The 15,537-nt window shown below is 39.8% G+C and overlaps 1 protein-coding gene across 33 annotated transcripts in view; it reads left to right on the forward strand.

The window, feature by feature from the left end:
• Nucleotides 1-15,537, forward strand: part of CAMK2G (calcium/calmodulin dependent protein kinase II gamma) — a 231,439-nt gene that overhangs the window by 200,893 nt on the left and 15,009 nt on the right. For 17 of the 33 annotated variants that reach the window (XM_083148533.1, XM_083148534.1, XM_083148535.1 and 14 more), the window contains 3 exons: nt 4,276-4,344; nt 7,414-7,458; nt 8,740-8,788. In XM_083148533.1, coding sequence (XP_083004659.1) covers nt 4,276-4,344; nt 7,414-7,458; nt 8,740-8,788 — 163 coding nt within the window. The remainder of the gene's footprint in view (nt 1-4,275; nt 4,345-7,413; nt 7,459-8,739; nt 8,789-15,537) is intronic. The other 16 variants (XM_083148536.1, XM_083148539.1, XM_083148540.1 and 13 more) reach the window with 1 other exon arrangement.

Genomic DNA, 15,537 nt, shown 5'->3' on the forward strand with positions numbered 1-15,537 from the left:
AATTAGGCACTTGATGTGCCAAGGTTTGCATATGATAAAACGCTTGGATTTATCATATGCAGTCCCCGGGGAGCTGCAGCAGGAGGGAGCCGTGCGGGGGACTGCAGCGGGTGGGGGATTCCGGCTAATAGAGAGCCGAGCAGGGGGAGGCTGCATAGGGAGCAGGGCAGGAGGAATCTGGTGAGGTGACAACGGGAGCAGGGCACCGGGCAGGGAGAACTTGAAGACGGTGCCAATCAATGGCTTCCTAGTCATCTGTATGGTCGTTTTTTTTTTTTTTTCAAGTGATCTGTTCCTCCCGGCTCCCGCCGCTGCCCAGCAGCCAGCGTCTTCAAGTTCTCCCTGCCTGGCGCCCTGCTCCCGCTGTCACCTCACCGCAACAGCTTCCTCCTTCCCGGCTCCCAATGCAGCCTCCCCCTGCTCGGCTCTCTATTAGCCGGCATCCCCCATCCACTGCCGTCCAAAATGTTATGTGCAGCCCATCCGACCTCCCGACCCCGATTCGATGTGCACGGGACCACGCATCGAATCGGACAGGATGTCTACAAGTGCGATTTGGGCCGATTCCACAGCCCGATTCATCCGAGTCGGGTGAAATTGTGCCCAAATCGCATAGTGTATGGGGGCCTTTAGATCTGCCAGAATTATCACTAGGGATACATTAGGTTTTCATTAAGTTAAAATAAATAACCTTTGGCATTCATTTTACAGTGTCATTTGGGCCAATGCAATTGTTGGCAGCACTCACTGCTGGGTATCTAAGCATGTATTAGAGCCATTCAATTGTTGCTTCGATCAGGTGGCCATTAGCATCTATTGCAGCTGACAACTCCGAGTATAGCCACACAAAGATGTTAATCCCATCTAATGTTGCTGCACAGGCATCTAAATGTCCAGTTAGGAAGACCTTTTTTTCTTGCACGGGCGTCTATAGGTGAAACAATTGAATAGCTCTGGTAGACTTTCGCTAGCACCAAAATTTATTCCGCCCCATTCAGTTAAGAAATGACTGTGATGTATTCAAACAGCACAGATTGACCCAGTTAGCAAGAGTAATGTATAGGATACTACATTACTACATGTTGAGTGAGCGCTGCAGTCTAATGTCAAAGTTTTGTGATCAGCTGACGATCGCACATACAGTCAGATAACATTTGGCTGTGGAATCTGAGACCACCGATCAATTTTCTGTTTTCAGACACCTCAGGCCTGCAAGCTGTTGATCTGTGATCATAAAGTCACCCTTAAGCTTTTGGCTCCTTGCCCACAAATCTACCTGTCTACTTAATCATGTCACTACAGCTAATTGATCCTCAAGCTAGTCAGCTCCTAGGATGCAGTCAGGACAGCACTGTCAGAGATTTCTTTGTAAAAGATTACTTAAAACTGCAGCTCTTTTGGTTCTGACATTACAAACCTCTTAGAGCTGTGATAGGAAACTTAATATGTACTGACTCATACTCCATGGACATCTGGATGAGCTGTTGTTTCAGTTAAAAATAAATTCAGTTAAATTCAATTTAACCCGTTCCACTGATGGGGAGGGACAAGATAAATGGGAATCACACTCAAGGGGCAATACACTACACACAATTTATATAGAATGTAAATGTTTGCTGGCAAGCTTTTACTCTGTGGTCCGCATTTATATTCCACCGTGGTGTGAACTGTAGTTATCCTCCTTGTAGCTTTTTATCTACAGTCTTAATGAGGTTCTTGTATTACAGTGCTGCAGACATTTTATCACCAGTTAGGTGACTGCGTTGTCACAGCTTAGGTAATTGGCTGCTGTATACCCTGAGTGATATCCCTAAGTGACAATAATGAACTCTGTGCATTTACCTGTAGTGGAGAATTTAGGAACACTAGTGGTGTGTCTGCTTAGATGGATTAAATGACTAAAGCTGGATGCACACTAGACAACATGCAAAACAATGTCCCTCACTATTTCCCTTGATCTCCCAGACATCATATAGTGTGTACACACTGTGCAATCTTGCAAAGATATAGACAGTGGCCACATCCAGTAGTATGCTTTTATTGATGATATTTTCAGATTGAACTTCATGTACTGATGACCTGCTGACAAAGAGGGGAACGGTGGTAGTCTAGGACTGGACTGATTACAACAAAGAATGCAGGTAGTGTATAATATAAACAATGCTAGGTTCCCTCCACTGGTGCTCAAAACTTCAATATAATACTAGAACATCCCTCTTAAGGATCAAACAGCTCCTCTTCTCCGCCTCTTTCTACTCTGTGTGGAGTAGGAGAAATGTAGTTCTACTTCAATTGATAGTGGCTCAAAAGGTAATATGGTCTGGTCCTATCACCAAACAAGAGCGGTACTCTTCTCCAAATCACTTGTTCGATACAGTAGGTAATATTTCACTCCTGGAAGGTTTCAGGTGGTGGTTTTCCCCTTTGTTTCAGTGTGGTCCATACAGTTATGAGAGAACAAATGCCCAAAATAGTGTAATACTATTTATTGTAAAAGCATAACCTATAATAACAGATCATTTTAAAGAAAAAGGGATAGTAAGAGTCCATATATGGGGAGGGTTACCGGAGTTGGTAGAGATCTTGTTTGGCAAAAAAACAGAAAGCGATTGTATGTGACGACAGTTCCGGTTACTGTTGTCTGGAAGCAGCGTGTTGCTCCCGGTATTTCACCTCATTCTGGGTCTGGTCTAAGATAGACCAGACCCAGAGTGAAGAGAAATACCAGGAGTTGAAAGTTTGCAATTCACAAGCATTCCTTGCTGTGCAGAGTAGTGCCCAGATATTTTTGCTTTGTAGTAGGATTTTGCACAACTTAATTCGATCTCCTCCTTTACGATTAATGGATCTCTCTTTGCTCATCAATATTATCGTTCTGCTGAAAAGCATATCTCCAGCTTCACACAGAATGTATTTAACCCTTTTAGCGCCAAGTGATCTTGTCAAAATTGGTGTGAAAATTGGCAAGCAAACATTTTTATTCATCATAATGACCTGTAATGTTTACCTTATATTTTACACAACATTTTTTATTTTAATTTATATAACAAGTGTGAGCTACTCTGGTATTTTTAGCCAATATTTTGAATATCTCTCATAGTGTTCATTCTAGCACCTGCCAACTTTGAAAACCCATGCAGTTCCCCTTCTCTGCCTGGGGTGTTGCTGTCTGCTGTGCTGTTTTTAGCACAGGTCTGGTTTGCATATCAGTGCTTATATAGAGACCACACTGTGGTAGAAGCACTGCAGCAGACAGCGACACCCCAGGCAGGGAAGAGGAACTGCATGGGTTTTTAAAGTTAGTGGGTGCTAGAATGAACACTATCTCACAGAGCTGTTGGCACTCATATTTTGCACATCTCTCACAGAGAAGTTGGTATTTTTAGTGGATATTTTGCGCATCTTTTACAGATGTTGGCACTCAAAGGGTTAATGCAGTGTCCTCTCTTACTTTATATCGTATTTGAGGATAAATCAAGCAACATTTTAGGAAAATAACTGACATTTTTTAAACTGGCTTATGTTAGCTCCATGGTCATTTGTAATGTGGTGAGTATGGTTTTCTTAAAAATATTTCGGTGCAGTGAAGGTTTGCCAGTGTTTGTACATCAAAAAGATTTTATGACTTTAAATACGTGATTACAGATGGAAATGAGTTACATGGACAGGTTTCCCGCTTTAACATTGTAGTCATGGTGAGACACAAACGAGGAAAATGCAAGTGTGTGTGTCCAAGCTACAGATCCCATTCAAGGCATTGATTTACAGAGTTCTAGATTAATTTTGTGTTGAGAATAATGAGCTACCCAACCCATGTCGCAAGACTCTGGATCTTATATTCAGCCTATCACACACTACCCATGCTATTGTTCCAGCTTGGCTTCCATATCACGACCATACCTAGTCTTCTGTGCTGTTTTACCATTTTCAGCGTCTTATTAGACATTATGCCACAGTCATCTTAAATGAGTTACAGTATGTACCATATCACGTGTATTTCTGTCTTTGTTTTTATTACATTATGTTCCAATGGTTTTATTAGTAAATCAAGTGATCACTATGGCTTCAAAACCTTTTCAGTCTTTTTTCTGTCCCATTGCTCTTCATTTCATTTGGCAGAATTGTTAAATATCCATCCTCTCTGGCTCCGGAGTAATCTGCTGTTTTCTCCAGTTTGTATGTCTTTGGGAGGAGAAAACAAAAATCTTTTTCTTATGACAGCTTAAACCAGTTCACCTCATCAGCAGGACTAAACCATCTGTTTTTCTATCTCAGCCGCAGACCAACAACAAAAACAGCATAGTAAGCCCAGCAAAAGAAAACCCCCCATTGCAGACAACAATGGTATAATCCCCGTCTACTGTTATTTCTGGGTTTTCAATGTCTGGGATGTGAGCAGTGGGAATGCTGCTTGTGCTGTGGCATCCAAAAATTCATGTTTGCATTTTATTTTACTTCTGCTCTTGTTGTGTTCATGTTTTAATTTGTTTGTGGTATATGGTTACTGTCTTTTTTCCTCTGTAACATGGTGGGAAGGGAATTGGCATTGGCCTCCTGGAATTCCCAAATGACTGGTGTCTGTATTTAATCCAGTCCTCAAACCTTTTCACTGCCTGAAGTCACAGCATTGTGATACCATTTAAGTGACTACAGTTGGTGGTGAAAACGTAAAGGATCCAGGTGTCCAACTGCATCCGTTGTAGGAGTGATAAGGAAAACACTAACATGAGACCTAACTCATCGTCATGGTTTACTAAGCTGGTACTGCATTCTGTAAAAAACAGCCTTGCACTAAAGTTCTAGAATTAATTCATTCTCATCAACTTTGTAGTCAAATCAATTTAATATAATTTTGTAGGGTAAATTGCAGAGATTGAATTGATAAGCTGGCCATACACCTAAAGATTTGTTGTCCAAGCTGGCTGGTTGGAAAGAAAATTTGGTAATGCATGGGTGCAAATGACATTTGAGAATTTGCTCCCAAACATTGAAAACCATACAAAAATTGCCAATCCTGCAAATTGGTTAGATCCATTTTGTCAGTCTCCCTATTTCAGCGCAAATGTTCAATTGTCATTTGTTCTGCTATGTTACCAGATTTTTGTTCCAACCAGATTGGAAAATAAATCTTAAGGTGTATGGCCTGCTTTAGATGAGTATCAATTAGGATGCACAGAATACTCATTTAGACCACCATTTAGCCCCTAGGTTCAAAACCTATGGAATTAGACTCCTAAAGATAGTACTTCATATTGAAATGTCATTCTGATAACTAGAACTCAAAATAACATTTTGTTTATTGTTAAATCCAATGTACAGAACTCTAATAAGCAGGGGTGAGGAACGGCTCGGTACATGGTTACTAATTTTATGGGGTAGATGGAAAGTTTACACAAGAGGGACTTTGTATGAACAAATTAGTATTGGGGGGTGTTTGGGGAAAAAATTACCATCACACATGGGACATTTACCCATCCTTAATAGATTTTCTGTCTTGTCATAAGGTAATGTTAGATTTTACCATGTTCTATAGTGTGGAATTTCCCAAAGTCTTAATATGGTGGATTTCATGCCTTCATTGTCCAAGGTATGCATGCAGTCACCAGACTAGTACCATTGACCTCCGTCATGCTCTCCACTGTGTGTCATTTTCACTATTTGGCTATTGTGAAAACTGTTTACAACTAACTCTTACCCTGGGTTTTCATTGGTTTGTAAGCTTCACACAGGTATTAACTTTTTTTTTTTTTTATTTTTTTTATTGTAACTGAACCTGTTTTATGTGGCTATGGTAGAGATGGGTCCTAAAATGGCCTTAATTGCATAGTAATGGCTTAAAAAACTATTCTATTGTAGAGTAAATGGTTCTTATGGACCTTATGATTCATCAATCACCCATAGTTTTTTGAGAATTAATCCTATAGAATGGAGGCAAAGACCATGTACTGCACAGAACATACAGATCAATTGATCATTTAAAACTAATTAAAATATAAAATGTATGGTACTGCAAAAGTTAACAACCCTATTTTATTCTATAGTATATTTGTTGGTACTTGTGAGTTATCCGGGCGTCCGATTTTTAAATCGGGACATCGCATCGCATCGCATGCGACCATCGGATGCGATGCGATGACCCGATTTTTCCATAGGAATCAATGTTAAAATGGACTGAGTCCATTTTAACATGGAATTCAATGGGAAAAAGGGTCCTTTTCATACCCCTACTATCCAAGTGGGCATGGAGTTGGATATAAACCTGTAGCGAGCCACCGAGCCCGAAGCGTGGCGAGCGTAGCGAGCCCCGCGAGGGGACACAGAATACCGTCCCCTCGCGGGGCTCGCTTCGCTCGCCACGCTTCGGGCTCGGTGGCTCGCTACGCTCGCCACAGGTTTATATCCAACTCCATGCCCACTTGGATAGTAGGGGTATGAAAAGGACCCCTTTTTCCATAGGAATCATTTTAACATTGATTCCTATGGAAAAATCGGGTCATCGCATCCGATGGTCGCATGCGATGCGATGCGATATCGCATCGCATCGCATCTGATTGTATGCCTTAACTTAAGGCATACAATCAAAAAATCGGACGCCCGGATAACTCACAAGTACCTATTTGTTTATTATACCTTATAGTAATATATATATATATATATATATATATATATATATATATATATATATATATATATATATATATATAGTCTATGTGTGTGTGTATATATATATTAGTGTGTGTACTCTATTAGACCATTATATAAATGCCAACTCAGTGTTTTGTACATGGTCTATGTCTCTATCTGAACGTACACTATGGAATATTATGCAACTGCTCTCTTGCAGATTTTGATCATCTAATGTATTGGTGCCTGTTTATGGTTGGGAGCGTGTCTTGCGTGACATTTGTCTGGCACTTGCCAAATGTTTTTGTATTTTAACAATTTTCACAAAATCATATAATGAGGAAATTAAAATCACCAAATGTTTCATCCGCACTTTTAATTTTGCCATCATGCTGTATTGGACCATATTTCCCAGTTTGCATCAAAATTTTAGTATATACAGTGTGAAGGTCTTTAAAACATTAGAATTTTGTTCTTTTGTAGATTAAATACTGTTTTTTTGTTTCACCTTTAAAAAAATGTTGATAACTTACCCAAATCAACAAGTGTTGATTTTAGCATAAACATGTCAGTTAAATACTGTCCTTACACCCACGGCTATTTATTGCATCCATGTGGACCTCTGTCTTTCTGTGCGTGCAGTGACCTCTGTCCTACTGTGCGTGGGGTCTGTCTTGTACTGTATCTTCTGTACACGTGGTTGCTGCCACGGTTACTGTTGCACTGCCTGTCATGTCTGTATAACACTTTCCTTGCAGTATTTGACTTTTTCTCTCCTCTCCTTTCTAGGAACCTCAAACAACTGTTGTCCACAACGCAACAGACGGGATAAAAGTAAGGAGAAAAAATTTTATTTTATTTTCTGCTCCCGGTTTTCAAATACCTTTTTTAAGTTTTGCTAGCGGGATCTATGTGCAAGTCATGATCTTCAAATGAAAACCATAATATGGCAATGGACCTCTATATACCTGTATTTAATAATGGGTACTGCTATCCATATCCATATGCGGTCTAGACTTTTAGAATTTAAACAGGCACATCCCAAAACCAGTCAAACAAGGTTAATCTAAAGCCGTGGTTCTCAAACTCGGTCCTCAGGACCCCCACACAGTGCAGTTTCCAGGTCACCAGACAGGTGTACTCATTACTGACTGACACATTTGAAAAGATCCACAGGTGGAGCTAATTATTTCACTTGTGATTCTGGGAGGAGACCTGGAAAACATGCACTGTGTGGGGTCCTGAGGACCGACTTTGAGAACCTGTGATCTAAAGCAATACATAATACTCTGTCCTGTTTATCTGATTGTAGTTCAAAGTGGAAGAATTATACAGTGGCTGAATTGCTGTGACATTCATTTGTTTTATAGGACTGTTTCACAAACATTTATTTCAAGTACAATTGCAAATTGTTACATATTTAATGTATACCTAAATTACTATGGGAAAGGCGTTTATATGCTGGTGTAAATGCAAACCTACTAACTATTTGTGCAAATACATTAATAATCATAGTGTTTCTCCTAGACAAATATAGGAAATATATTAACATCATGGTGTTTTCTCAGGGTAATAGAGATAATAGTGAGCATTTACACTGACCAGTTACATTCCATTAACATAATTGCACTTTCCAGCAATTACGCAGCCACTTGTAGGTCAGAGATGGGAAAAGCTATAACATGTTCGATTTTATTCCAAATATATTTTAAACCAAAGAATTTTTGTTGTGACTCCATGCCGAAGATATTGGTATTTTACAGGTTGGGAAACGGGAAATATCTTAATTGCATTGTTTGCTTTGTATTCTCAACTACTGGATCTGTCTGCACTACTCAACTCCACAGTACTGTTTAAAGTTGAGTCGTCCACCTACACAGTGGAGACATCCATTTTGTCAGCTAAACCAATAATTATGGGAAGGCGGCTTGCTTATGACTCAGTGATATGACTTGTTTCTATTAAATGTATAGTCTGAATAATGGTTCAGCCTGCAATTTGGTTGCTTGCATAATGCGTATGTGACAGACCCACAACGTTATGAAGTTTGATTGCAATGCTGCTTTTTTTTTTACTAAGATTATGTATAATGTACTTTTTTTTTCTCTTTCACAGGGATCAACTGAGAGCTGTAACACCACCACTGAAGATGAAGACTCAAAAGGTATATATATTCCTGATGGCATGTAGCTCACTGGTGTATTCCTGCAAGACGACCTGTAGCTGCTGCGTGCACTGTTATCGCTGCCGTGCTATGCAATGTCTTTTGTTATTATTGTCAACATTTTGTTTAGTCATGAAGCGTTCTGAATCATTTAAAGGATGTGACCTTAAATAAAACTTCTGCACTCTACAGGCTCATTGCCCTTTATCCAAGCACCTTCTGTTATTGTACATGGGGAAAATAGGTGGCTGGTAAAGACCAATGTTGTAATAGAAATTAAAACTATTTGAATTGTGCGCATCCGTACTCAACCATGGGTCTAATGTACATGTATGGGAAATGCTCACTGTCATATTTTTTTTTTTTTTTTAATTAGCAGTTAATTTGCTCAGTTATCAGTATGAATAGTATATAGATAACCCATGTAATCTTCATTGGGTCTGGGGGCAAACAAAGGATTACTGGAGGGAGGGGTCCCCATATGTTTGCTTTCAGAGCAATTGTTGCTAGACTATGATGCATGTGTGTATGTATGTATAAATATTTTAGAAGAGGGGGGGGGGGGTCTCCAGGTGGCCAGGTTGTGGGGATGGGAGGTCTCTAGGCAACCCTTAAAGCAGGCATTCCCAACTATGGTCCTCAAGGCACAGCAAAAGTGCAGTTTTTAGTGATATCCAGGCTTCAGCATAGATGGTTAAATCAGAATCACTCAGTCACGATATGCTATGGGAGTGCACCTCACAAGCCATATAGAAACACAGTGTGATTTGAACTAAAAACTATAAAACCTGCGCTGTTAGTGTGCCTTGTGGACCGAGGTTGAGTATGCCTGTTATAAAGTCTTTCTTGCTGTTTTTCATTTTATATAAACTGCTCTTTTTTTGGGCTCTTACAAGTAGTTATTTAAGCCCCAGTGCAGTGAAACATGTTACAATAAGCTACCAATTTTCACTTATCTGAATGCCAAAATTGCAGTTTTATTTACTCTTTAAATATCTTCCAAAACTTCTTGCTGACAGTCAACCAACAAATATGGATTCAGACGTGTATTTGATGCATTACTGTATTCATTTGGCTCCACCAATATGTCTGCTAGAGCACTGACATTAAAGTCGTGCTCTGCTTTACCCCTGTTATTTCCATCGGTGCTAGGGATGCACTGCCCCAGATCATAGTAACAGGATGTGTTGCATCTTATTAATAATGCAGTGTAATGCTGAGACAACATGTACTTTAGTAAGATGGAGCAGAGTATAGGGAGTAGGCATAAATCTTTTAAAGTACATGTTAGTGCTTATTTATTTATGATGCTAAAAGGGAAAATAACATTGAGCAATCGTGAAGTGCCACCTTCAATAAGAATCCTCACCAAAGAATTAGTGCATTAAGAATCAGTCATTGATTTTGTCTCATTGTTTCCTGTGGAACAATCTGTACCTGTTAACATGTTACAACTTACAAATGCTATTACGTTCTGACTTGATAAAGAGTCAGAAAGCCGATCATAGCACTTTATGATAAATATATTGTGTTTACTTTATTATTTATTTACAGTTTCTTATATGGCGCAGCATATTCTGTTGCGGTTTACAATTGGAGACAACAGTGATTAAATAAAATGGGTAGAAACAAACCGACATGGAGGTAGGAGGGCCCTGCTCGCAAGCTTACAGTCTATAGCAGTGGTTCCCAACCCTGGTCCTCAAGTACCCCCAACAGTGCATGTTTTGCAGGTCTCCCCACATAATCACAGGTGAGATAATTAGCAACACCTGTGGATCTTTTCAAATGTGCCTGAATAATGAGTCACACCTGCCGGGTGACCTGGAAAACATGCACTGTTGGGGGTACTTGAGGACCAGGGTTGGGAACCACTGATCTATAGGGATAATAGGAGGGATACATAAGTATAGAATTCCATAGCAAGGCAATTCCACCAGAATATAAAACAGTCCTGATGGGATGCAATTAGATATGACTGCTAATGGAGGTTGTGTGGGGGTCCTGAATATGATAAGCTAGCCTAAAGAGAGGACTTTTCAGGGAACACTTGAAATTTTGGAGGCTAGAGGAGAGTCTTAATGTGCGTAGAAGGGCATTGCATATGGTGGGTGCTGCCCGACAAATATCCTGCAAGTGTAAGTGGGAGCGAGTAATGCGTGTGGATCAGAGACTCCGATCTTGTGCAGAGTGGAAAGGTCGGGTGGGGATATATTTTGAGATAAGCAAAGAGATAGACGTCTGTGTAGTCAGAGTAATGGCCTTGAATGTGTAAGTAGAAGTATTTTATATTGAATGCGCTAAAATACAGGCACCCAACAGAGGGACTGACAGAGCGGATCAGCAGACTAGTCAGAAAGTCTAGCTAGGAAGATCAGCCTCGCAGCTGCATTCAAAATGGATTGTAGTGGTGGAAGTCTTTTCTTGGTAAGACCGGTAAGGAGGCTCTTGCAGTAATCAATGCGTGATATAATGAGTGCATGGATTAGAGTTTTTGCAGTGTCTTGTGTAAGGTATAGTCAAATTTTGGATATGTTTTGCATGTAACATGATTTAGAGACAGATTGAATGTGAGGAATAAAGGACAGTTTAGAGTCGAGAATGACCCCAAGGCAGTGAGCTTGTGGAGTAGGATTGATTGTTGTGTTCTCAACAGTGATAGAGATATCAGGTTGGTAACTACACTTAATAGAAACAAATTAGGCGCAAAGAAGAAGGCAGTTTAAAAATATAAAATATAGTGACCATCTAATTAATTAAAGTACATATGCAGCTCCGATTGGTAATCTGGATTATTACCAAGGATTTAGAACAGGCAAAATACGAGAGTTGTCTCTCAGAGAGCGCAATATTAGATATTAAATTATTTATTACAAATACGAATCAGGATAAAATAAAACGACACAATTCCTAAAGGACCATAAAAATACACAATTACATATAAAAATAAAAACGGCCACTAATTTCCACCAGAAATGAACAATAATACTCTTAAAATTAAAGAGATGGCTTACCCAGCATACCCGTAGGTGATCATGCCCCCTGATGCCCTGTGGTTTACTCGGAGAGAGACAGCTGCTCACCTACATCAGAGTTTTCAATCAGTACCGGCTTTACTGTGAGTGATCCCTGACTTAAATTTGATTGAACCAATCTGGTGGTTTCTGATGCCCTAATACAATGACGACTTGTTCCCCTCTTGGATTATATTCAGAAGGCATTTTTATCCCACATTATTACTAAGTACTGGCCAGCCAATAACTAAAGGGATCTGTAAGCCATCTCTTTAATTTTAAGAGGATTATTGTTCATTTCTTGTGGAAATTAGTGGCCGTTTTTATTTTTATATGTAATTGTGTATTTTTATGGTCCTTTATGAATTGTGCTGTTTTAATTTTATCCTGATTCGTATTTGTAATAAATAATTTAATATCCAATATTGCGCTCTCTGAGAGACAACTTTTGTATTTTTCCTGGTAACTACTCTTGGCTGGTGTGAATATAATTAATTCTGTTTAGGAAATGTTGAGTTTGAGGTAGCGAGATGACATCCAAGATTAAAGGGCAGAAAGACATTCAGAGACACGGAACAATACTGATGGTGACAATTCAGGGAAGGATAGATAGATTTGCATATAATCAACGTACAGATGACACTGAAATTTAAAAGAGCTGATTAGTTTGCTAAGAGAGGAGGTAGGTCTACGGTAAATTGAGCCTTGTGGTACTCAAACGGACAGAGGTATTGAGGAGGAGGTAGTAGCATCAGAGAAGCGAACCCTGAAAGAGTGATTAGATAGGTAGGAAGAGAACCGAGAAAGGGCTGTATTTGGAAGACCTAGGGATTGTAGTGTTTGTATGAGAAGAGAGTAGTCAACAGTGTCGAAGTCAGTAAAGAGATCTAGAACAATAAGAAGTGAGAAATGGCCTTTAGATTAAGCAGTGGCCAGATCATTGACTACCTTAGTCAGTGCTTTCTCTGTGGAGGATGAGAGCAAAAGCCTGACTCAAGTGGGTCCAATAAGTTGTAGGAGTTAAGACAGTGTGTGAGGCCACACACACGCACACACACGCACACACGCACGCACGCATCCTCTAAGTAGATGAAGTATCAAACCTTCGAGAGAGATAAAGTGTAAAAGTTGCCCATAACAACTAATATCTTCTTCTGGCTTTCATTTATCATTCTAGTACAATCTAAAAAAATTACAGAAGTTGATTATTTGCAATGGGGAACTTTAACTATGCCAAAGGTTCTTCCCTCTAAGTAACTGTGTTTAAGGTCCAATGGCACACACTAGCCATTCATAGAAATTACATCTTGCATAGTGTGAACTATAAAAGTTAGGATTTTTTTCTTTAATATTCTGATGTTGGTACAATAGGTAGATGTGTGATGGGTTGGTGGTCCAGGACCAAATACAATTATTTTTGGTCAATGTGGCTGCCTATCCTAAAATGTGTACAAACCGATATCCAACCCTTTCCACTATCACTTAAGTGAACCTAAGGATGATAGGTAAGCACAGTTTACTATATATATATATATATATATATATATATATATATATATATATATATATATATATATATATATATATATATATATATCCAGATAGATCCGGCACTCCCACTGTAGTTTAAGGCCTGCTCCGGTGCCTTCCCAGGGGGGATACCCCAAAATACACAATGCAGCAGCTCACCAACAAGCAGGGGCGTCACTCGGAGACTTCAAACAGTGATTTCTTTATTCAGCAAAGCATGAATCCAACAATTGTTTCGAGCCTACAAGCTCGTCCTCAGGGATAGCACACAAGTGTACAATGAAGGGTATATATACCTATAGTGGCTCCTCCTCCACCATTAATCATACAAAACAAATGTAAAACAATCTCACCTGTGCATGAAGATGCGCCAGTTCGTCTGCTCTCTCCGTCAGCAACGCGTGCATGTCGCGGCGTGTGACGTCATCCGCCTCCGCCCTTGTTAGGGGCGCTGCTAGACAACGTCTCTCACGCCGCGGCTACACACAGCGCGCCAGCGTAGGGTTCAGTGCGCGTCATGGCGTATGTCGTCAGCCGCCCACCGCCTTCGTGTAAAGGGGTTGCTAGGCGACTCACAAGACGCCGCCACGCATCACTGTCCCCTTAATGGAGAGGACAGACTGGTACATAAAATCTAAATAAAGTGCAAGTGCATAGTAAAGTGCATTGTGAAACACATCTACAATATGATTAAAAAAACATACTGACGAACATATCATACACAGATTTAATCAAACACAATCAATCAAAATTCATAGTAAGAAGCATACCTATTTCCCTATTGTATGCCATCTCTTAATACCCTTTACTGAAAATTTAAACTGAGACATATCAAAAAAGTGCTATCGATTATTTGGATAATTCTATAGCAAGTTCACGTTTTATTATGATAATTTCATCTCATATTTATAAAAAACAACTCAACCCTGTATGCTCATTTAACCCTTTGGGGGCAAGTGCATCAAGTTTATGAATCCATCTGCATTCTGCTTGTAACAGACGTTTCCCCCTATTACCACCTCTAATTGACACGGGTATGTGATCAACAATTTTTGATCGTATGCTTGCGACACTATGTCCCATTTGGGCACAGTGCCTTGCCACAGGTTGATCACTAGTACCTTGTCGAATAGCGGCTCTGATGGCTGTACGATGGTTTGCCATCCTCTCTTTGAACTGGGTCTCTGTCTTGCCCACGTAGATTAATCCACATGGACAAGACAGGACATATACAACAAACATGGAGGTACATGTGACTGGGAACTTAATGGCCAATTTTTTACCTGTATATGGGTGACAGATATGATTGCCAGTTAACATGGCACTACAAGTAGTGCACCCTATGCATTTATAGCAGCCATTTGGGCGTGTCAAAAAATGCACAGGGGTAGGTGGCTTAGTCATCTCTGTTACGTCTAGTTTAACCAGCATATCCCTCAGATTTTTATCTCGAGAATATGCCGGCATAATTCTAGTATTCTGTAAAGCTTTAAGATCCCTATCAACAGTGATCACTGGCCAAAAATGCTTAACACGTTTAGTCATTTGGTCACTGGACATAGAATACTTATTCACCCACGGTAATTTTTTATCTTCAGTGCTGGTATTTTTTTTATAATTTAACAAGTTAGATCTTGGAATAGACAATACTCTGTCACGTGCTTTGATGAGTTCACTCAGGGGATACCCTCTTACCACAAATCTCTCAATCATTTTTTCCAAGTCTACCAATAATTGCTGGGTGTCGCTTGTTATTCTTTTAAGCCTTAACATCTGTGAGAAGGGGAGACCCCTTCTCAATGGTAAGGGATGGAAGCTATCAAATTTCAAAATAGTATTCCGGTCCGTATCCTTTATATAAATGGAGGTGGATAATATACCTTGACATAGTTTAATCTTTACATCCAGGAAATTAATTTCACTTTTGCTCATTACATATGTGAACTTTACAGGGCTACTACTGTTGTTATGTACAAAAAAAATTTCTTTAAGCTCCTGCTCTGTTCCTGTCCACAATATCAGCAGGTCATCAATGTACCTTAAGTACATTAACACCTTGCAGGCATTGGGACCATGTTGGAATACATTTTTTTCAATATGACACATATAAGCATTCGCGTATGATGGGGCCACATTGGACCCCATCGCACACCCGGACTGTTGCAGGTAGGTACAGCCATTAAATAAAAAGAAGTTCCTGGTAAG

This window comes from Crinia signifera, chromosome 6 (assembly GCF_055691185.1).
Source record: "Crinia signifera chromosome 6, ASM5569118v1, whole genome shotgun sequence".
NCBI lineage: Eukaryota > Metazoa > Chordata > Amphibia > Anura > Myobatrachidae > Crinia > Crinia signifera.